The following is a 23,732-nucleotide window of genomic DNA, read 5'->3' on the forward strand; positions in this document are numbered from 1 at the left end:
CTGCCCACCAGTGTCTCAGCTTAAACAACTGAAATTGTTCCTATAACTACGCTTGCTGGCCAAAATGAAGAGTGACCCAAGGAAAAAAAAAATATCTGCATACTTCCTGCTCTCTCTGGTACCTCTCCCTCTTACTGCATATCCAAATACCTCAAGGTTAGAAGAATAAAATAGTAAGAAAAAAATCTAGTGTGAAGGGACTAAAATCGATAGCTTTATTTGCTATGTTTTTGATGGATCAGCTATTCAAGTGGGAAATGCAATGAGATAATTACTTTGATGAAAAAGAAAGTATCCTCCCCAGTATGAACTCTGCATGCCATTCACCTTCACTTATCTCGGAAGAAAGAACGTAAGTTACGTGGGCAAGGTTTATACCCTCAGCACCACGGAATCTAGCTATTTCACAGCCATGACACCCAGCTAATCTCAGGGTAGTGTGTGAAAAGGAACTGTATTTGTTAAATCTGGCACTAATCACGAAGATCGCAAATACAAGCGTACCATCAATTCGGTTATCTTACTGAAATGCCATTTTTCATTCAGAAAGAAAATTCTCACAACTTATACCTATTAAGAAATTAAACATTTATTTATTTATTTTAAAGATTTTATTTATTTATTTGACAGAGAGAGACACAGAGAGAGAGGGAACACAAGCAGAGGGAGTGGGAGAAGGAGAAGCAGGCTTCCCGCGGAACAGGTAGTGGGGCTCGATCCCAGAACCCCGGGATCATGACCTGAGGTGAAGGCTGACCCTTCACGGACTGAGCCACCCAGGTGCCCCACACCTGCACACATTGATTCCACCGTAGACCAACAGTCTCCAACCTCGACTGGTCCCTTAGTACAGCCTGATAGTCATTCAGTATTGCCCTGGGTGGTTCTCTCTGCCCTGCTTCACGGAATTCAGCCTCTCTTCACGTTCCTCCAACTCTGACACCAGCGTACAATCCTCCTTTCTGCCCGACAGACAAGACAGTGCACTCCTTCACGACCCTGGCCGGTGGTGTACTGGTAAATGCCTAGCAACCGACTCTGGAGGCCTGGGGTGTGAGGAAGTTCTGATTTGTAGTTTGTCAGTTTCCATGGTATAAATATTCCCACCCTGGCTGAATTCAAGCTTATAATGTATATTATCCAGTTCTCAAAATTTCTGAAAATTTAACAATTGGCTCCCATGAGCTAGTAGGAACGGGCTCCAGCACACAGTGCACGGAACCCAGAAACTTAAATAGGTCCAGAACATCTTCTCCTCCTTCCCCCTCTGTTACAAAGGAAGAGATTGTCTCTCTTACTCTCCCACCTAAAGTGACAGACTCCCTCCTGTCTTCTAGAAGTATCTTTTTCCATCTATTAAAATCCGTTTCTCTTGCATCTTCAGCGTCCCCCTCTTCATTGGCTAATTTTCTGTCTTTTTGTCATTTAATTACCTAATTCTCTCCCACCCTTTTTGTTTATTTTAAGAAAACTCCATTTGATTCCACATTTCTGTCCAGCTACGTCACAGACTCATTTCTTCAAAGAATTGTTTCCACTGTCTTATCTTCAGATCACTCACCTACTTACTGGAATCTGGGTTTCCACTGAAATCTCGAAGTTCCTTGTTACTGGATTCAACAGAGAATTCTCAGTCCTTATTCTACTGATTTGTCTTCAGCATTTGACACATTTGACCACTTCCTCTCCTTGGCTTCTGGGACACAATGGTTCTCTGATTCTTCTCCTTCCTCTTGGCTCTGGTGTCCTATGCAGGCTCCTTCCTTCTGTCCTGTGCTTACTTGTTGGTGCTCCTCATGAGTTTAACCTGAGATCCCTTCTCTTTTCATTCCACTTTCCCAGGACCTCATCCTTCCAGGTTTCAATTACCATCTCTAGGTTGATGATGACTCACTGGTGCATGGCTCCAGGCTAGTCCTTCTCCTGACCTTTAGATATGTACTACCCACCAGGCATATTCATTTGGATATCTTCAGAGGCACCTCAAACTTAACATTTCTAAAGTTGAAATCTCTCCAAATCTCCTCCCCTTCTGTGCTCTCAGCTCAGTGAATGAGTCCAAGTTGCCCAGGCCAGAAACCTTGTAATAATCCTTGAATCCCTCTAATATCTCATTCCCATTAATCACAAAGTCCTGCTGATTCAACTTCAAAATATCTCTTTCATCTCTCTACCTCTCATCGTCCACAAGGTTACCAGCCTGGTTCAGTCACATTATTTCTCTACTAAGATTATCCCTCCTAACTGGTCTCCCTGTCTCCAGTCTTGCCTCATCCTCATCATTCCCCATTCTGCAGTGATCTCTCAAAAACAAATTAGATCATGTCACTTGCCTCCTTAAAAACTTTTGATGGTTCTCCATTGTTTCTGGGACAGAGACCAAACTCTAATATGATCTATGAGCCTCTGTGTGGTCTGACCCCCATTTCCTAGCCTCTCCTCTCTTCCCACCTTGTTCCCATTGATCTAAATTCTTTTCAGGTCCTAAATATGTCATGTGCTGTTTCATCTCTTTGAATATACTGTTTATTTTGTCGGGAATACCTTAATTTACTTCCTGCTGCTTCCCATCCCTCTTCCTCTGACTCTTACTCATTCTTACAAGTTACTTCCTGCATAAGTGCCACTGACCTGGGTTCTCTTCACTTCTGCAACCATTGCATTTAACCACTGCATTTAACCATTGCATTTAACACAATGATTGTTTTGCTGTCTTGTCTCCTTCATAGATGCTAATTCCCCTAAGGACAGGAACCATGTCTATGCTCTTCACCACCATATCCCCATTGATTTTAGTCAAGAAATCCCATGTCCATTAGTATCACTCCACATCCCACCCACCCTCAGTTCCTGGCAACTGCTAATCTACTTTCTGTCTCTATGGAATTCATCCCCCTCAGCAAGTTAATGGTGAGAAATATCAGCCTGGACCTACTAACTTTTAAAATAAGAATGTTACGTTAGTGATTCATGGCAAATTATTAAACCCTCTTGTGCCTTATTTTTCTTAACTTTGAAAGGATGCCTACTCATTCAAGAACAAAGCCCATAGGATGACCTGCAGTGTTTAATAGACTGCCAATACATCACTTGACTTCCTATAAAATTTTGTATTCCTTAATTTCTTATCTCTTGTTTTGGTCAATTCACAGAATTTTCAATTTTGTGAGTGTTGGTTTCTGTTGCTAGAAGGAAAGCTTCTCATTATGCTTTGAAGACCCTCCCATTCTGCCGTGGCTGGCTCCTCAGATCCCTGCTTGTGCTTAGTGTCCTCTCTGCTCTCTAAACAGGAGTTTCTTCCACTCTGATCCCAAGGAATTTGGGTTAACATTTTAAAGCTTGTCTTACATACAATGTTGTATCGCTCTCATTCAAATCCGATCTTTCAATTAAGACTTTTTTAGGTTTTTAGTTTTTATTTTCAGAAATACGTAATGAAAAATAATAGTGAAAAAATTATAGACATAAAAATAATAATAGATATCATTTTAAGGGAAAAATACATCTACCATCTCCAAGAACTCCATGGCTCCTTGTGAATTGTAACTGAAGAGAAAGGCTGATTCATCCATCTGTTCCCCAAGGATCATATATAACATTAATCGAAGACTATGACGTACCAGTAACAAGGCTAAAACCTTTATTTACATTACTTTATTTAAACTCAGGGCAACCCAACAAAATAGGAAATATTGCTACCGCCCTTTTACAGGTAAGCAAACTAAAACTGAGAGATTAAATGACTCACCCAAGGTCAGACAGCCAGTAGCTGAAGATGAGGACCTTGGTTGGTCTCTGACCAGCTATTAAGATGATTATCCCTCTTATTTCCTTCTCTACACAATGCTAGATGCACATAGCTAAATTGTGTCTTATTTTCATTTTTGTAATAATTTCAGTTATTGGGATTTAGATGCCTGGCACATAGTAGGGACTCACTAAATATCCATGGAATGAATTGATGTGTTTTCTCCTTTTTGGAACTCTAGGGTACTTACTTCCTAAAGTCAGGACCTGCAAAAATAGAAGAGTCCTAGGGAACATTCAGCATGTTAACAAAAAAATTAATCAGAAATTTTCCTGTCTTGAGAGTAAGAAGTGCAAACATAGTAACAAATCTCCTTTGTATATGACATTAAATTCAGTAACTTTTTCATAGCATTTGTTTAACCTTTATCAGCAGATATTCCATTTCCAACAGGTAAGAGAAGTTTGGATAAGCTTACACAGTATCTTATATTTTCAGAAAAATAGCTAAATTTAAGATGTTCTGTTCAAATGAAGTAGAAAGAAATAATGAGCAAGCTTAGAACTATTTCCTTATTCAATAGTTGATATTGGAATGTTTATTTGAAGCAGAGTAATATCAAGGTATCAGTTCATCAGACCTCCTGAATACCTTTCCTCTACATAAATTTCAATTTGAAAGAATTTTAACAACAGTATAAACCGCATGCCCAGAGAAATGGAACAGACAGCAGCAGGATTCAAGAACAGAACAAAGAGGCAAAGATCAAGCACGTTTGCCAAACAGTAGGTCCCTGTGTTTGAAACAAGGTGAGGGCTTTGCAGCAATTTCATCTGAGAAGTTTTCTGTAAACCAGAGTTTGAAGTCCAAAGCACAAAACTCATTTTAGAGATGAAGTCACTGTTAAATTACTGGGGTTAAATGTATCACAGTTACGGATTCTCTATAATTAACATTGCTTATTTTCCAGAATCATACTTTATATTAATTCTCTATTAAATTCAAGTTGCTGAGAAAAAAAATTGACAATGATAAAAAGAAAAGTACATTCTCCTAAAGGAGAGTTGTTGTTGTTGTTTTTTAATTAGTTAAAAACTAGAGTTGGGGAGATTTTGCACAGAAATTGAAATATAAGTTATTTTTAGTTTTTAATAAAATGTGGAAGATTGGCTGTGGGGCACTGGTGGCTCCTGAAATATTTATTTCATGTGTCAAATGCCCTTTCAGTAACTGTACCTTTCATGATCAAAAGAAAGCCTCTTCCAGCAACTACAGGTGAGAACATTTGACGTGGCACATATACAAAAATCACATGGGGCATTGCAATTGTTTTTTGGAGAGAGTGGTGCCCAATCTTTTCTCACTCTCATTCTGGTTGAAATTTAAAATGTTTTGTTATCAGAAGGTTTTTCCACTTGAGATTGAGAGCAGGTTGACAAGGCTGTGGAAGCAAGCCCGCCCTGCTAGGGGATGATCACTCTGTGTTTTCTTGCATCATGAAAGTTGGTGAGCGTGTCTTTCCTTGGATTCTCTGAAATGCTTTTTGGTGACACTCATTTGTTTTTGGCTTGAAAACATACTGTGGTTGTGCTTTTCAAATTGGGGTACCAATGTAAGCTTTGTGATGGCAGAGATTCTCTTGTTATAGCCCCAATGTCTAGAATACTGTCTAGTATGGTGCTCGATTAATAATTATTGAATAAAAGGGAAGAGGAAGAAGGAGGAGGGAGGGAAAGAGAAGGGGAGGACAAAGAAGAAGGGAAGGAAGTGGAAGGGAAAAGAGTAAGAGGGAAGGTAAGGAGGAAAGAAAAAAAGAAGCAGAAGTAGAAGAACTAGTAGGGGAAAGGGAATGAATAATACTACATCACAAAGAATATATATATGGTGGAGGATGTAAAGCTAAAGGACAAACAGAGATATTTGGGGAGGATCAACTGTACAAAGAAGTGAGATGGGGAGGAGAATATTATATTAAAATAAATATAGATAGATATGTGACAGAGGAAGATGCAAATTTTGCATTAGGCAATAAACTTATTCCCTGCCTTCACAGACTCATAGAATCTCAAGTCGGGAAGGGATCAAAGAAGTCATTTTGTCACATCAGCCATATCTGATGCTTTACTCTAGGGTTGGCCAATTTTTTCTGAAGAGGATAAGAAATTTTAGGCTTTGAAGGGCATAGTCTCTATCACAACTGCTCCATTATGTCATTTTAGCAGGAATGGACCATACACACACACAATATGTTTTAAAAAAATGTGTATGGGGCGCCTGGGTGGATCAGTCGTTAAGCATCTGCCTTCGGCTTGGGTCATGCTTGGGTCCTGCTCAGCAGGAAGCCTGCTTCTCCCTCTCCCACTCCCCCTGCTTGTGTTCCCTCTCTCGCTGTGTCTCTCTCTGTCAGATAAATAAATAAAATCTTTACAGAAAAAAAAAATGTGCATGGCTGCGTGCCAATAAAATTTTATTTTAAAAAACAGGTGGTGGGACAGATTTGGCCCGTCAGCTGTAGTTGTTGACCATACCTGCATATATTCTACAATATTCAGACAATGCTTATTACCTCTGTCTATATCAGCGTGACAGGGAACACAATTTCTTTTCAAGGAAAAACTATTCCATTTTTGTATAACTGTGGCTATAGAAAGACATTCTTTATATTGAGTAAAAAAAAATCTGCTATGGTGTTATTATGGACTGAATGTTTGTTTCTCCCCAAAAATTGTATATTGAGGTCTAATCTCCAGTGTGATGGTATTTGGAGGAGAGACCATCTGGAGAGACATAGGTCATGAAGGTGGAGCCCTCATGAATGGAATTAGTGCCTGTGTAAGAAGAGGACAGAGAGGGTGCCTGGGTGGCTCAGTTGGTTAAGCGACTGCCTTCGGCTCAGGTCATGATCCTGGAGTCCCGGGATCGAGTCCTGCATCGGGCTCCCTGCTCCGCGGGGAGTCTGCTTCTTCCTCTGACCCTCCCCCCTCTCATGTGCTCTCTCTCTCTCTCAAGCTTACTGTTACACAAGCAATCAGCAGTCTGCAACCCAGATGAGGGCTTTCACCGGAACCAGACCATGCTGGGCCTTCCAGCCTCCAGACTGTGGGAAGGAAATTTCTAAGCCACCCAGTCCATGGTACTTTGTTAGAGCCGCCTGAACTAAGACAAATACTATCTTCGTGTTTGTTTGTTTGTTTGTTGTTGTTTAAGACACTCTAACCTAATGATTTAGTACATGATGCTTTTTTTTTTTTTTTGACAGCTTCTGCTTCTAGTCAATATGAGTAACAAGGATCTGATTTACTCTCCCACCTGAAACAACTAAAAAACTGAACAAAATGTAGGAGACAGGAGTATTCAAGATACTGACACTAGGGAACCAAGGACAGTGATCTCTGAGACATGGGAAACAAGATAAGACTCCAGTTGCCTCCAGCTTACTGCCTAGAGTAAATTTCAGGAACTCCACGAACTGGGAGCCCAAGTGGAGCCCGGCCATCTCTCTGAGTTGAGGAGATGGAGTTGCAAGTCCAAGGGAGCCAAGGTCAACAGCATGCACACAGCAGAGCAGAGGATCAGAGAGACAAATCTGGAGATGTGCAGAGGGGCCCCTTTAATATTCAGCTGCGTGCTACTCAGTGAATGTGTGTGAGGAAGTCACACAAGGCCAGGGAAAGAACCACCTGAAAAGATTATAGGACAGAGTAAACAGTTCTTGGAACTCACCAAAGGTCAAGAGATAGTCCCTGCTTCTAACAGCCAGAGTGGAAAACCAGAATTCACAGATACTCTTTAGAATACTAAGACTCACTTGCCTCAGTAATGGGGGGGAATTATTCCTAGGCCAAATGCTCTTTTGGTCCTGGATAAATGAACTTTAAAGTTAGATCTGAGGGGCACCTGGGTGGCTCAGTTGGTTAAGTGCCTGCCTTCAGCTCAGGTCATGATCTCAGGGTCCTGGGATTGAGCCCCGCATGGCATCAGACTACCTGCTCAGCAGGGAGCCTGCTTCTCTCTCTCCCTCTTCCGCTCCCCCCTGCTTGTGCTCTCTCTCTCTCAAATGAGTAAGTAAATTCTTAAAAAAAAAAAAAAGTTAGATCTGAAGGGATCTGTTTTCAATATGATTTTCCCTCTACATACACACCTATCATAAAATTTAATTTATAAATTAAGCACAGTAAGAGATTAACAACAACAATAATAAAACAGGACAATTATAAAAATGTACTGTAATAAAAGTTATTTGAATGTGGTCTCTTTTTCAAAATATCTTATTGAACTACTCACCTTTCTTGTGATGACGTGAGATGATAAAATGCCTACGTGATGGGATAAAGCAAGATGAGTGACTTAGGCACTATGACGTAGTAGTAGGCTACTATTGACCTTCTGACAATATATCAGGAGCGTCATCTGCTTCTGGACCTTGGTTGACAGAAAGAGAAACAATGGAAAAGGGGAGAGTACTGTAAATAGATGGTGAGATACCCAGCCATAGATTGTCCTAGCATTCTGACAGCATTCAATCCAGAATGAACCCTGCTTCCTTGGGCCCTACCACAAATCACCCAACCACAGCCCCAATCCTATAATAGGTCCTTTCTAACACCCTCTTAAGGAGAGGCCCTTCTTCCCACGGTGTGCATTCTCCCTCACTGCAATGAGTGATAAATCCAGCTCCTTCAACTGTTGATGTGTTCTTGGTGGCTTTTGCTGGAGGGCTTTGCCAATTCACATATATTTAATGTAATCTTCATAACAAGAGCATAAGGCTGAATTTATAGATGATCTTAAGGCTTCTAGAGGTTAATTTAATTCAGAATTACAGGCAGAAAGAGGCAAATCAGGGATTTGAACACAGGCTCTTTGAATATTCCTTTACCTTGAACGACAGAAGACAGGGAGCAAGATAAAAAAGAAAATAAAGATGTTCAAAAAGAGACAAAAGATTTTTTTTTTCTCATGCTATTTAGCTGTCACTTTCATGGAGCAACATCTCCATCTTGTGATATTTTATAATGCAGGTTTTTAATTAATTGGATTTTACAACTATAGTCAATGATTCAAATGCAACCAAGATTTAAGAGAATACATTTTGCTACTATTTGCTCCATAGGCAAAATAAAATTAAGCCATGCAATTAAAAACCACACCTAATGAGATAAGAAATGTTTTTCATTGTCACCTGTGGTACTTTTTTTTTTTTTCCTGAGAGATGACCCCATTATATGCTTTCACTTCAAAATAATGTCCTTTAGATGGCTGAAGATCACACAGAGTAGATTGGTTACCTCTACATGAAGAAACTTTTGGGTTACTGAGGGATTAGGGTGGGAAACTTTTCACTGAATATTCTTTTGTATTTTGTATTAAATTTAAAACCATGTAAATATATCACCAGTTCAAAACATAAGTTAAAAATTTTAAAGGTCAAAAATAAGATATACAGATATACCCCTTTACTTTTTTAAAGATAAGTAGTATCTGCAACTAAGGTACTGCAGAAAATAAAATGAATTATCTGGCTTTTCATTCATTAGTTGTAACTCAGATTCCTTAAATATGAGAATGTAGCAGCAGGAAAGAAATAAACTAGGAAGAAGCCCTCAATTAAAAAATGATAAGGAGAGGCACCTGGGTGGCTCAGTCAGATAAGCATCTGACTCTTGGTCTCAGCTCAGGTCTTGATCTCAGGATTGTAAATTCAAGCCTCATGTTGAGGTCCACTCTGGAAAAAAATGATAAGGACACAGATAGAAGAGGGGAAGAGAAACAGTTCATGCTGGAGCATGTGAGTATAGTAATGAGTATATTCCTAAATAAGTATACTATCTGAATTTTAAGAAAACCTTTTCTAAGTCACTTTAAAGAGTATAATTGAAATTTTAAGACAAAATAGCATTGGCATACGGAGCAAGTATTGTACTGACATACTTATGCTAAAATTTATTTGTTGGGGGGCACCTGGGTGGCTCAGTTGGTTAAGCATCCGACTCTTGATTTCAGCTAGGATCATGATCTCAGGGTCTGAGATCAAACCTCGAGTCAGGCTCTGTGCTCAGTGGGGAGTCTGCTGGAGATTCTTTCTCTCCCTCTCCCTCTGCCCTCCCCCTAGCTAGCACTCTCTCTCTCTCTAAAACAAACAAATAAATCTTTTTTAAAAATTATTTAACTAAACATCCTATATATTATCCGGCAACCCTAACTGTGCATCCATTAAAAAAAAAAATCATAGACAACTCACCAATTTACCAGCAGATGGCTCCCTGAATCTAGTTTAGAATAAGATAGTATACTCAAACCTAGTGAGCAGTCCTTATTGTCTCAGTTGTTGTTGTTTTGAGTGTTTGATTGTCTGGTGTGATTGTGGGGGAGTGGGAAGTTTTTATTAGTTATATAAAAGCATAAAACAACCTTTTTCACCGTTTCATATGACTCTTCATGGTCCTTAACTTTAGAATATGAAAAGGAAATAATAATTTAATTTTTAATATTTGTTTCTTTTATATTTGCTCAAGCATTTAAATGCTAAAGCAATATGTATAATTTCAGTGTAAAGTGACTCTGACATTTCACAAAGGAATTCCATGCCTATTAGATTATGTATTCTGAGCATTAGGTCAGGGATCTCCATATAAAACACAACTTTACCTCTTTGATGCAATCCGATTTGCTATGATATTCTAACATTGAGACATGTGTTTTGTTTTGACCCAAAACACATCCAGAACTCCCAATGAAATCATTGATTCAACAGAATTTTTAGACCTGCCACAATTTTACTAACCCTTTGCCAATGCCAAAATATCTTGATGTGTTCAAGTCTAAGACTTATTTTCTAAGAAAAAGTATTCTAGAAGAATTTTTGTCTTAAAGTCTATTTTGTCTGATAATACTATAGCCACTCAAGCTGTCTTTTGGTTCTAATTTTTTGCATGGCTATAGTTTTCCATCCTTTCACTTTCAACCTATTTGTGTCTTTGAATCTAAAATATGTCTCTTGCAGCCAGCATGTAGTTGGATTTTTAAATCCATTCTACTATAGTTGGGTTTTTAAATCCATTCTACTAACCTCTGCTTTTTAGTTGAGTATTTAATCCATTTACATTTAATGCAATTGCAGATTAGGTAGGATTTATATTTACCATTTTTCTATTTTTTTTTTGTATGTCTTATGCCTTTGTCCTTTTATTCTTCCATTTCTGCCTTCTTTTGCTAAAATAAACTTTTGAATAGAAATTTTAAGTAGACATTGGTAAATAAATATTAAAATCGATATTTAAATATCTTTCCCCTATTGACTGCCAATCTTTCTCAGTCTTTTCTCCACTCGCTTTTTTCTTAGTAAATAAATCATAGACTTCAACATATCAAGAAACAAATATAAAAAACAAAGAGAGTTGCCTGGGGTTATGCAACTAATTCATGACAACATTAGGACTAAAAAACGGGTCTTCTGATTCTATCTAGTTTCAAAGTTCCCACTACCACTGTGCCATGTAAGTGGACTGAGTTCATCAGCGACACAAGATCCTTCTAATGTCTTTCTTGCCAGTTTTGGAATTTCTTGTATTTTCTTGCTCTTGTATCAGAGGAAGCATTTTTTCTCTAACTTTTGAATTCAAATCTCTTAACAGTGTTTTTCCAACTGCAGAGCCAGCACCATCAAAGGTAGGGGAGATGATATGAAGTGATATGCTGAATTAGTATTGAATAACAAATACATATTGAGAAAGCTGCTTTATCCAAGGCTCTTTGGATCCTTCTGACAAGGAGAAAGTCTAATTTTTGTATTGGTGTTTAAAACATCTCTAATGTTGCTCATCTTCCTTTTTAACTTAGAGCAGTCAACATTAAGCCTAGAGCCTTGGTACACTGTTTCTAGCTAGAATTTAATAGTATTATTTTGCTTTTGTTGTGGTTATTTTCATTTATGGCAAATGATGCTGATTTTCCATTTATAGTTTTCTATTTATGTAAAACTGTGATCCTGATTTAAAATAAAATATTGAGTAAATAGTATAAATGGTAATATACGGATATGGAAAAATAATCCACAAAGGTGGTGCTTGAATGACCAACTCTGGGAAACTACTGTGTTGGTTCAATCTATTACAATGGTTGTCTATTGTAACCTCTTTTCTCCTGGGCCACAAAAGATAGCCAAGGCTGGGACAGTAAACCTCTTGAATCTCTTTCCCTGTTGCATCTCAGGTCACTCAAACTCTTCCTTTGTTGCTGTTGTCATATTTGACTTCTAAATTTCAGAGTGTTGTTTCTAAAGATGCTGTTTATGAATTGCTAAGGTCCGGACTTTTGTTCCTCTCCACTTGCCTCACCCTTCAAGACTCTGGTCCATCCCAGTTGTCTGCTGCTTCCAAATTAAGATTTTTTCCCCCTCCTCTGCAAGTAGTTATAGCTCTTTTGGTTAATCTTTGATTGGCTTGTGTTAAAGAACACACAATCATATTCTGATTTTCCCAAAGGGATCTTTGCATTATCATCTTACCATTTCCTTTGCAAGTGTGGGTTTGGGACAAGTTTCCACAGAGACTGGGCAAGAGGACACTTGAGTAATGCTACCCTCTCTGATATGCAAAGTATTCCTTCACACCAACTCTCACCCAGCACCAGAGGATGATGTTCACCCACCTCAGAATGAGTTTCCTGCCTTCTTGGGCATCTACCACCCTCTTCTCCTCTGGGATGGAATATTTCAGTACCTGATCATCAGTCTTCAGATGCAGCTTACCCATGAGGCCCTGGGGATCCTCAGACAAACAGGGCTCCTGATACCTGCCTTAGTGCCCCAGAATTCCTAGTTAGAAATAGCTTAGGTCCACAATAGCTTAGGTTCACTAGGTAACTTTATAAAATATAAAAGAATAAGGAAAAGAATTGTTGCAAAGAAAATAGACTATTAGACTATTATTTCTAAATGGCAATAATTATCAATTGAGCCTTGATGTTTAAAAACACAAGTTAAAATTCTTTATGTTTCATCTGCTTTTTACATTTCTATAACAAGCTTCAATGGAACTGAGCCCAGTTTATATGCCCAGATTTTTGAAGCAATGAGAATATGTATTCTGAATACCTACTTTGCTAATATATACTGGCTACTCTGAGTCAAATGTAAGGAATGTTAATTTACAAATATTTCAAATACTCTACCCCCTGAGGAAAGAAAAATCATTCCTTTAAGTTCTTTTGGTAGAAAGCTCCAGGTAACTAACTTTTAATTTTCTACACTATCTCTGATTTAATGTTCTGATCATATTACAGAGAGTGACTTAAACAAAGACCACATTTTTTACTGCCCTGCTTTCACAACAGTTGAATCCACACACCTATCTCTATGGCGACTTTTGTACTGTGTTCCCTGAGATTTAAGTCCACAATGAGACCATTAACCAGAAGTGAGAGGTAAGGAGGATTATACACATAATTAGAGTAAATAGTAACCATGAATTCACTCACCCACAACTGTTTGCTTAAGCTTTCCTTTGGGGATAGAGGCTCTCATTAAATCTCATTTTCAATACAGTGAATTGTCACTTACACTGACGTATCACGGAAAAATAAAAAAGCTCCTCAAATTATATTTTGAAAGACAACAGTATTTTAAGGTTTATAGCTAGCCATTGGCTCACATTTTCAGCAGATTGTACTGTGTACCGTGTGATGCATAATAAAATGTATCATGACCCCTAAGGCATCTTCATATTTGTAATCTTCTGTGCATGTGTGTGTGTGTGTGTGAAAGACAGTGATATTTTACTAATATCTGGGAATAAAATGATTTTACATATAATAAAAATAAAAAGAGAATAAAACTATTTAAGAGTGTGTGTTTTATGGGCTACATCATAGCAAGATGGCAGAAGGAGGGGGAATACAGTATGTTCACAAATATTTATAATAAAAATTGAAGGGTGCCAAAGTACATGTATATCTATTCATTAATTTCTTGAGGGTAAGGTGCCTGATCATTCCCATACATTTCATCTTTACTTCCAGGGCTGAGCATAGTGCCAGATACATGGTAAGAATTTAATATTTCTTTGTTAAATTTATGGATGGAATGCATGCGTGCATGTAGAAAATGTTATGGGAGATAGAAGAGGCAACACTTGACATTCTGGGAAAAATGAAAGTGAGTAGATTAGTGGATGAAGGGGTGGTAGACAGAGGTTTGTAGCAGAGACTGCTAATTGTTCCCCAGTATCCATTCTCCCCTTCTTCCATAGCAATAGTTCCCTTGATTTCTAGCTGGACACATATGCCAACCCTCTTTGCTGCTAGGTACGCCATGTGACTAAGTTCTGGCCAAGTGATGTGTGCACTTTTCAGGTTATGTCCTTGAAAGGAATGGGCACGCCCCTTTCCTCTTAATTTCCCCAACCCCTCTCTGGCAATGGACCTGGGGGTAAGCCACCCTGGACTAAGTTGACAGGGCAAAGCCCTTACATGCTGCATAAAATAGGAGTGTGGGTCCCTGACGACTTTGTGGAGGAGAGCCCTTGTGCCAACAGGACGGAAGGCAACGGTTATTTTGAGTCTCTGTCACAGTGGCTAAATTTATATCCTAATACAAGCATCAGGAAGGATTTATAGAGTCAATGTTTGCACTGAGTTTCAAAGATTGAGTAGGAGTTCACCAGGTGGACTCAAAATTTAAAGTAGCCAGGGCGCCTGGGTGGCTCAGTTGCTTAAGCGACTGCTTTCCGCTCAAGTCAGGACCCTGGAGTCCCGGGATCAAGTCCCACATCGGGCTCCCTGCTCAGCAGGGAGTCTGCTTTTCCCTCTGACTCTCCCCCCTCTCACGCTATCATTATCTCTCAATAAATAAATAAAAATATTTTAAAAAATTTAAAGTAGCCATATTAAAACCCTTTGGGGAGGTTTATATTTGTTCCCAGTTCCATGCTATAATTGGGGGATGGAGGGAGGCAAATTTGATCGTTTGCGGGTCCATTTCAACCAAGGCTTTCTTTGGCAATTCCTGGAAAGGAGGGACTTAGTCTTAAGTTGGCAAAGACCTTTACCCAACTTGCCCTGTAGGAATCTGTCTAATGTGATAGCCACTGTTCTAAAGAGTATGGAAATAAAGTAGGCTCGTCTCCACCCCCCCCCCCTTTTTTTCAGTAGCTCTCTACATCCATCCGTTGTAACATTTCCTGCGCCCCTGCTACACGCGCCAGGGCGGCTGCTGTCAGCGACACAAAATTCTTGCTTTCCAGGAGACCGCCCGGGACGGGTCGGAAAAGACGCGGCCACGTGTGGTTCTGGGGAGGTCGACGACCCTCGGGACCGAGCGGTCCCACGTGCAAGGGGTCTTCGGCTTCAAGGAGGGGCTGGCACAGGCGTCACGGCACTCGGAAGGAAGGGCAGCTAGCCCGGGGGAGAGGCGGCGCCGGCCGAATCCCGCGGGAACAGCCCTCGAGCGGCGTCCGGCCCGCTCCCGGTTGCCACGGAGACCCGGGTCCCGGCCGGCCGAGCGCGAGAGGCCGACCCTTGGGGGCCTGAGCCGCGGGTCCACCGGCGCCGCGCTCACCCCGCTCCGCCGCCGCGTCCGCCTAGGGCCGCTGTGCGTGACCCGGAGAAGCCAGAAGGCGCGCCCTGCTTTCGGGAACCGCCGCGAAGCGAGCGCCGGAGGTCGCGACTCCCCCTGCCGCAAACCAGGCCGGTGGGAGAGGCTGCATTGGAACCAAACTGCCGCCGCCCCGCCGTCCCCGGGCTCCCGAGGCCACTGCTCAGACACCAGCCTCCGGTGCCCCCAGTGCGGCGGCGGCTGCCGCGTCTCCGTCCCCGAAGCCCCGGGAAACATCCGCCCTCCGGGGTAAGGGGGCGCCCGTGGGGCCACAGACGCGGCTCGTGGGGGGGCCCTGCCCCCAAACGGGCCTCGGGAAAGGTCGCTTGGGAGCCAAGTCCCAACCGCCTCCCCACCGCCTTCCCTTTCTGAGTGTGTGGACGTTTGGTTGGGTCTAGGCCGGCCCCAAGTACGGGGCGCTCGGATCCGCCAGGAGATGCCACCTCTTAGTCTTTAACGCCACAACGAAGTGGGCCACCAAGCGGGTCCCGCATAAATAGTGATTTACCGAGATAACCTTTTCTTTTCACAGAGACGATGCTTACGGTACAAGGCAAACCATTTCCTGGAACATCTGAGTGGTGATTCAGCCTTGAGTTACCGACCACAGTCAAAGGGCAAACATGCTTCATGCCACAAGTGAACTAGAGTTTTCGAACGAAAAAAATACGGAGGTTATCTCCCAACTCGCTTCCCTGGCGCCATCAGGTGACGCATCACCCAGCGAAAAAAATTCACCTGGTTTACCCGAAAAAACGGGCTATCCGGACTCCGTTTACGTTATGGCCGCAAACATTTTTCAGGGCATTCGAATCGAAAAGTCACCAGAGCAAGTCTTAATAAAGTATGGGAATGAACCCTTGCGGTCCTTGCCCGAGTCTGAGGATGAAGCCCTTCAGCGGTCGTCCTATGAGCTGGCTTTCAGTGCCCTGAAGTGTGAGTAGTACCAGCCTTAAAGATCAGCACTAAAAGAAAATAAGGAGAGAATTTGGGGAGTGCAATCCCACCCCCCCCACGCCCCGCCGCCGCCGCCCCTTCCTGCGCACCAGGTTTTGTTTTTACGCATAAGCCTATCTTTGGTCAGTGGCAAATGTCAAGGAATCAGGAGAGTTCCAGTAAACTAAGTTCTTTCAGGCCAGAACTGTTTTTTTCACGGCAGATCTGCCTAGGCCTAGCTCCCTGCCTGGCCGTAGATAGATGTAATGCACAGTCATGAAATTGAAGGAAACGATTCCACTCACAGGAAGAATTAAGAATCCACTGAAGTATCCCAAGTACAGGTTCCCTCTCCTTGGGTTATCTCTTTGCATTTTCTGTGTTGACATCTTGTATATCCGTGTATGAACTTTCACAAATATAAAAACCAGTAAGAGGGTAGGGGAGAGGAACAGAGATGGAATAAGAAAAAAAGGTGTAATATATTCAAAATGAATATCAAAATTAAATCAACGCCAATTAAGGTGATCCCATTCGTAACCAGTAGCCTTAATTTTAGGAGCTCATAAATTTATTCCTCCAAACTTCTGTAGAATGCCCCTTTCTAATTTGCCTCCAGGGTTTAAGATGCAATGTTTTAGACTCCCTCAGTGGTGGTTAACTTTATCAGCTTCTGAGTATGGAGCTAACTCTAGGACAGAACCAGATACTGTGAGAGCAAGCAGTCAAAGGGTCTGGAGGTGTTTGTTTTTGTACTAGCTATGAACTTTATTGGTTTGTAAACTGACTGAATATAGTTCCAAAAAAGAAGTTCCAGAAATAGAGTATTAGCCGCATGGCTGAAATGATGAGCATGTGCCCTTCCTAAAGAGACAACTTGAAAGGGCACAGTAATTTTCATGTATTTCCTTAGTAATAGTACTTCCTGGGCCTTCTACATCCTTGCACATAGGCAGTTAACAATTGCTCAGTTGAACTAAAATGATCCATTAATAACTTAGACGTGAATATATATATTTTGGTAGTTTGCAGACATGATGCAGCTCAACTCTGAAGCCAGGAATTTGTCAACATAGAGAAAAATTTGATGTTAAGAGGCAACTTCTCGGGGCACCTGGGTGGCTCAGTTGTTAAGCATCTGCCTTCAGCTCAGGTCATGATCCCAGAGTCCTGGGATCAAGCCCCGCATCGGGCTCCCTGCTCTGCGGGAAGCCTGCTTCTCCCTCTCCCACTCCCCCTGCTTGTGTTCCCTCTCTCACTGTGTCTCTCTCTGTCAAATAAATAAAATTAAAAAAAGAAAAAAAGAGGCAACTTCTCTTTAGTTTTCATTTGTTTTCTCCTGCTTGAGGTTTTTTTTTTTACTTTTTAAATCTGTCTTAACCATTTTTTCTTTTCCAGTGTAATGTTTCAGATTGTTTCATCCATTCCTTCCACCTGCTTTAATGTTTAAAATTAGTTTTAAAGACCAAGTAGTTTTGAAGACAAGCTGTGGCACTTTAAATAATGAGCCAAATGAACATTTTTACGTTTTGTCCTTGCAACAATGAAAGGCAGACTGGGCATCTATGTTAATTAGTTGGTATTTAATGTTAATGCCAAAATTCTATTATAGACTGTTTTCCTAATGGAATAGTGAATCCTACCTTTAGAAATCAATACTAAAAACCTGAAATTATTCTATATAAGATTAACACATTAACTAGATGCTCATGCTATAGTGATATGTGTACTAGATTATCTTTTTCTTTCTCTCGGTCTTTATTTCCGTTTTATGAAAGGGTCTTGTGACTATTTGATATTTTTTAATGACCCAGAAAATCCTATTCTGATAAAGTATTGTCATAGGACTTTACAAACCTGCTTTTGCTTGAAATGTTCATTTTTAAAATTCTAATTCTAATATGAGTTCAAATACTAAAATGTCTTTCATTGTTTACTTGGTACAAATATTATATTCTTATAATAATAATAATATCTTGCTTAACTTATCTGAATAATTTCTGAATGTTCAAATAGAATAAAACCAGAATTTCTAAATGCATTAAGTTTCTAAGATAATTAAGAGCCTGATATTTTGCTTTAAAATGTGGAATGCCCTGTGCATTTCACTTTTATCTTCTCTATTATCAGTGTTCTACCAATACTTTCACATGATATTTTATAAACTCATATTTGGCTTATACAGTATAGGTTCAGGGAATCACAGTTCAGAAAATAAAATTCTGGATTTTTTTCTCTGGTTTTATAGGAGCAATAATGCTGAAAAGGTTAATGTACAAACTAAAGAGAGCTTGGGTAATGGTCCCTTTTATTGGTGAATTTGTGAATAGGTAATTAGATCATATTACCTTTTTTTTTCTGTGGAAGTACAAGAAGAAAAAAAATGACAGAGAAAAGTCCTTAATTATATAAATGTTAAGTATATTCCTTTGGTTGTGTTGTTTTTCAGTTTTATTGTTTGCTCTTTGTTGATGTCTTTTGTGTATAAGCTCTTTCAAAGCACAGAGTGTATTTATCTGATTAACCTTTTAAAGGTTTAAAGGGTTCAGTATGTTTTTTTAAGGTGAAGACAACCACTACTCCTGTTTTACTAAATAGCCCCAAAGTCAATTTTTCTGTTAAAGAAGGTAATGAAGAGTAGCCTATTCCTTTTAAGTTTATTTCTATCAAAGAAGTAGAGTACTAGCAGCCAATTTGTTGTTGTTGTTTTTTTTCGAAGAATCTCTGGATGTTTCAAGGAATTCTAAATATTAAAAAAGAAGAAAATCTGGAAAATGATTTCTTAAGAAATAAAAAAAAGAAATAAACTAATGAACCACAAATAAAGAAAAAAGAACACTTGAAGAAAAAGATTTCCCTGAAATTGTTGCTCTTATTCCTGGCTTAATTCTTTCTCCAGCCTCTCTAGGTTTATATAGTAGTTGGTGAACTTTTCAGTCCCAGGAACTGACTGTGGCATTAACCTGCTCATTTCAGAATCTTTTAAACCTGTCAGTGAAAAACCTAGGAAATGCTTAATGTATGGTTTGATTATGGCTTGGGAATTAGTAATTATAGATGGGGTGCCCAAGACGACCCTCAGGGTCAGTGATTCACTGGAAAGACTCACAGAACTCAGCAAAGCTATGATACTCATGGTTATAGTTTATTACAGTGGAAGGTTATTTAAAATCAACACCAGAAAAAGGTGCATAGGACAGAGTCCAGGAGGGACCTGGTACAAGTTTCCTATTGTCTTTTTCCAATGGAGTCCATGGGCACTGCTTAATTCTCTTAGCGACGATGTATGACAACACAAATGAAGTATTGTAGTTTGTAGAAGATAGTGTGGAAGTATAGCGAAGCTCACCCAAGCCCTGCTGCCCAGGGTGTTTATTGGCATCAGTCATGTAGATAGGAGTGCCCTTGTGGCTGACCTTACTCAATCCCTAGGCCACACTGATACTGTGTTGCCCAGTACCCACGTAAACAAGGACACTTTTATCAGGCAAGATATTCCGAAGGCTTATAGAGCTTATCTCCTAGGAGCTGGAAGGGCCTACTCTTTCCTACTCTTTCCTCGGAATGTTCAGGGTTTGGCCACCCAGGCCTGCTGAGTTAATTTTTTTTTAAGGTTTTTATTTATTTATTTATTTATTTGAGAGAGAGCAAGCAAGCATGCGCGTGCCTGTGCATGAATGGGGGGAGGGGCAGAGGGAGACTAGCAGACTCCCCGACCAGCATGGAGCCGGACCCAGGGCTAGGGCTAGGGCTGGGTCATGAGATCAGGACCTGAGGGGAAATCAAGAGTCTTGAAGTCTTAACAGTCTGAGCCCCCCAGGTGCGCCGCCTGCTGAGTTAATTCTTGATTGCATAGTGATTCATTAGGAAAATGATCTAGATCAATAACCTCATAAGCTCTGGTTTCATGTAAGAGGTTAAAGCAATTTTCTTGAATGACAATAATAATACCGTGTATTTGCATAGCTCTTTGTAATTCAAAAAACAGTTCATACATTTGATATACCAGTCCTTTGAGATGCAAGATTCTCATTTTGCAGATGAAAAATTGAAGGAAGCTCAAGAAGAGATTAAATGATGTGTCTAAGGAACTAGCAGGAAGAAGGTTGAAAAGAGGAAGTATTTCATCTGGTTGAAAAGGGTGATAGAATAGCAACCCCATCCCTAAATCCTAGTTTTTTATGGTTCCATGTTACTTTAATTGTATAATGATTTTGTATTTGGTGATGCTAGCTTCCTTTCCCTGTTGTTTACATCTTTCAAATATTCTTTCAGAATGTTACTGGGTAGTCTTACTAGTTTTGCCAAAAAATACTTAAATTTTGTTTCCCTCCTTCCACACACACACAAACTGCATCTATCTGATTTGACATTCTTGAAGTGAAGATTCTAGAGATCCCTCACATGAAGGAAACTCTATGAAAACATAATAAAAATAAAGAGGGAGAACCTAGAGGAGAGTCAAAAGAAGGAACATCTTCCACCTTTCTTCCAGAATGGGAGGGATGACAAGATGGGCTATGTGAATTTTAGGGGTCCAATAAATAGTACTCCTCCTTTACACTTGATTTTGGAACCACTGAGAGAGTAAAAAAAAGGTGTTTGGGGACATGGCCTTAGATCTCCAGGCAAGTGGCTTGCAAATACTTTACTACTGAATTAGAGACTTCTCATCTAAGCCATGACTCAGCTGAAGTGTAGACCTCTCTACTGCCCGTCCTGCAGACACAAGCAGAGGGAAGACCCTTCCATGGTGAAAACCTGAGGAGTGGGGATTAAGAGTTCTCTTCAACAGATTGAAGAGAACAGGCGTTAGTTAGTGGGGAAAAGGAAATAAGAATTCAAGATATTGTGCTAAACTAGGTAGGATAGGCAAGGTTTACAATCTTCAAGTAAATCCTGACAACTCAAATTAGTCATTGGCAATGTGTTTCATTTTAGCCACTCCGGTTTGTTATTAAGAGGAAGATGAAGAAAGGCAGCATAATGTTGTGGTAAAGAACATGCAGTTTGGTGCCAGACTGTCTGGGTTTGAATCCCTGATTTGTGTGACTACAAACATCTTACTTAACCGCTCTTTCCCTCGTTTCCTAATCTATAAAATAGGGTTAATAATGATACCTAATTCACAGGGTTGTTATGAGGGTTCAAGGAATATATGGAAAGCACTTAGAACAAGGTGTAGCACATAGTAAGCACCAACTAAAGTATACAGTGACTATTGATGTTGATATTACTATGGGAGAATGTTACATACAGTGTAGATACGCAGAGGTAATGCATTCCACACGGTATCAAAGGCAGCCCAGAGATGCTATCAGTTTAGACCAGAGCCCCCGAAGGAAAAATGCAATGTTGGCAAAAGCATCGTTTTTTCATTCTGCCTCTCCTATTCCTTAGGAGTTAAGCGTCTCCATTGCTCAAAATTCTGTGACCTGTGCAGATCTGCTTCCTTTAAACTCCTTCATTCTTTTTCGTATGATGACTATATTTTCTGTATAAAAATTGGGACCCATGCTGAAAACCTATGAAGTAGATAGGAATTGGTTTGCAAGTACTGAGGTTGTAAAACTAAAGCTTATTTTCCTTATAAGTGAAATGGGGATATTGCCTTGTATAATGCAGCCATAATTGGTGGCTCAAATACGGATCATGATTTCCAAAGGGATTTCCTATGGAAACTGGAGTCTGTGCTCCCATTAGTCACTTCTTTTTAGTTTTCCCATCTCCCAAATAAAAACAAATGCAGTGTGTGCTGTGCATTTAGTAGGTTGAATGAATTGAAGCTAGCTAGCTTAGCTTTTTGCCCAACTGATTAAAACATTTGTTACATGGTGTGTATATAGTTTAAGTAGTTGTAACTGCACCCTGTGGAGTTTTTTCAATGTGTCCACTTGTTTCCACCTAGTACCTTTGCAATTCTCTCTCTGCCCGGAATGCTCTCTCCTCTCAGATCTTGCCATGTCTAACTCCTTGTCATCTGGGTCTTAGATTAAATGTTATTAATGTCTTCACTACTGAGTCCTACCAAATATTTCAGTAAGAAATAATACTGATCTACCACAAACTCTTTGAAAGAACATAGGAAGAGGGAACACTTCCCACTTACTTTACAAAGCCAGCGTAACCCTGATCCCAACATTGGCAAGGCTATTACAAGAAAAGAAAATGACAGACCAATATTCTTCATGAGCATAAACATAGGACAAAACTCCTAAATAAAATATTAGCAAATTGAATCCAGCAATACATAAAAATGATAAGACATTTAAATTAGATCCTCTTTAGTGTTTTTCAAAGGACATAAATTAAAGGTTAGAATTCCTTTATTGTTACTTTAGCTATTCAGATAATGCTCCTTTGACTCGGATTTCATGTGGAACCTGGGTCCTAAGGGTCCAGGATTCATAAAGATGACAAGTATTCATCATGTAATTATAATTTGAGTCTTTGTCAAGAATTGAGGTATATTTTAGATAGGAAAGTAAAAGTATTTGGTGGTATTGTCTAAAGTGTATTTTGATTCCAAAGTTTTCATTTTCAGCTTTGGTATTTTCAGTAACAGACATTTTCCTTGTCTTGCAGTTCAAGATATTTTGGAAACTATGTTAATAGACAGCTATATCTTCCCAAGTACCACAATAGTAAGTAGACAACTTTTATATAATTAGCTATCTCATGATTGTTATTTAGAAAGTACTAAAAAAGCTTTTAGATTTAAATCAAAACTAGTTTGCTTAATGCTGAGACCTCCTCAAAACACATCCTGAACTCTTTCCTACTTCTAATACTGCCTAGTCCTTTCTTTGTGATGAACATAGCAAAAATTGTCTCTTTTACAACATTTATATTTTTACTGGATTTTCTTTTTTCAATTTGGAAGTCCTTCTCTATCTCCCAATACAACCAGACTATGTAAAAATAGTCATATTTCTGCTCTCTTATGAAAAAATAATGGAATGGAGAATACTGCTATTAGATATTGTTTGTGTACTTTCCTTTATGTGTGTTTCCCCTTGGTAGCCAGATCATTTGAGCAGTCTTATTATTGTGATGCTGTATGATTTCCAAGATAGAAAATTTCAAGCTCGTCTCTTTTCTGATAATGAAGAGCCCATAGCAGAAGTTCAAGAAGTAGAGAACCTTCTTAACAGGTAATTGTTAAAGTGCAAAGGATATTTTATATGAAATAATTATTGGTAAAATTGTATACCATATGATGTGTAGATAAGTGTCAAAAATTTATAGAGGAAAAACATAAAAGTTCATGTTTCTTGAGTTCCTTTACAAACAGTCTTGAACAAGTTAAATATTCTGTTTAAAATCAAGTTGTTTTTGAAAGCTTGAATTGTAAGATCCAGCTTGTAAATATGTGAAAAATCATGAAAAATTCCTAATAAAGTTTTAGCACACACATAAATACAACTTCATTTGAAACAGCTATTATTTATTTACTTA

General features: G+C 39.6%; 1 protein-coding gene across 1 annotated transcript in view; it reads left to right on the top strand.

Moving 5' to 3' along the window:
* The first annotated feature begins 15,001 nt into the window (after positions 1-15,001).
* The window catches only part of NSUN7 (NOP2/Sun RNA methyltransferase family member 7), a 61,543-nt gene continuing 52,812 nt past the window's right edge, over positions 15,002-23,732 (top strand). The window contains exons 1-4 of the mRNA XM_036076937.2: positions 15,002-15,587; positions 15,871-16,274; positions 22,860-22,918; positions 23,298-23,428. Coding sequence (XP_035932830.2) covers positions 15,962-16,274; positions 22,860-22,918; positions 23,298-23,428 — 503 coding nt within the window. The 5' untranslated portion in view covers positions 15,002-15,587; positions 15,871-15,961. The remainder of the gene's footprint in view (positions 15,588-15,870; positions 16,275-22,859; positions 22,919-23,297; positions 23,429-23,732) is intronic.

This window comes from Halichoerus grypus, chromosome 3, assembly GCF_964656455.1.
Source record: "Halichoerus grypus chromosome 3, mHalGry1.hap1.1, whole genome shotgun sequence".
Taxonomy (NCBI): domain Eukaryota; kingdom Metazoa; phylum Chordata; class Mammalia; order Carnivora; family Phocidae; genus Halichoerus; species Halichoerus grypus.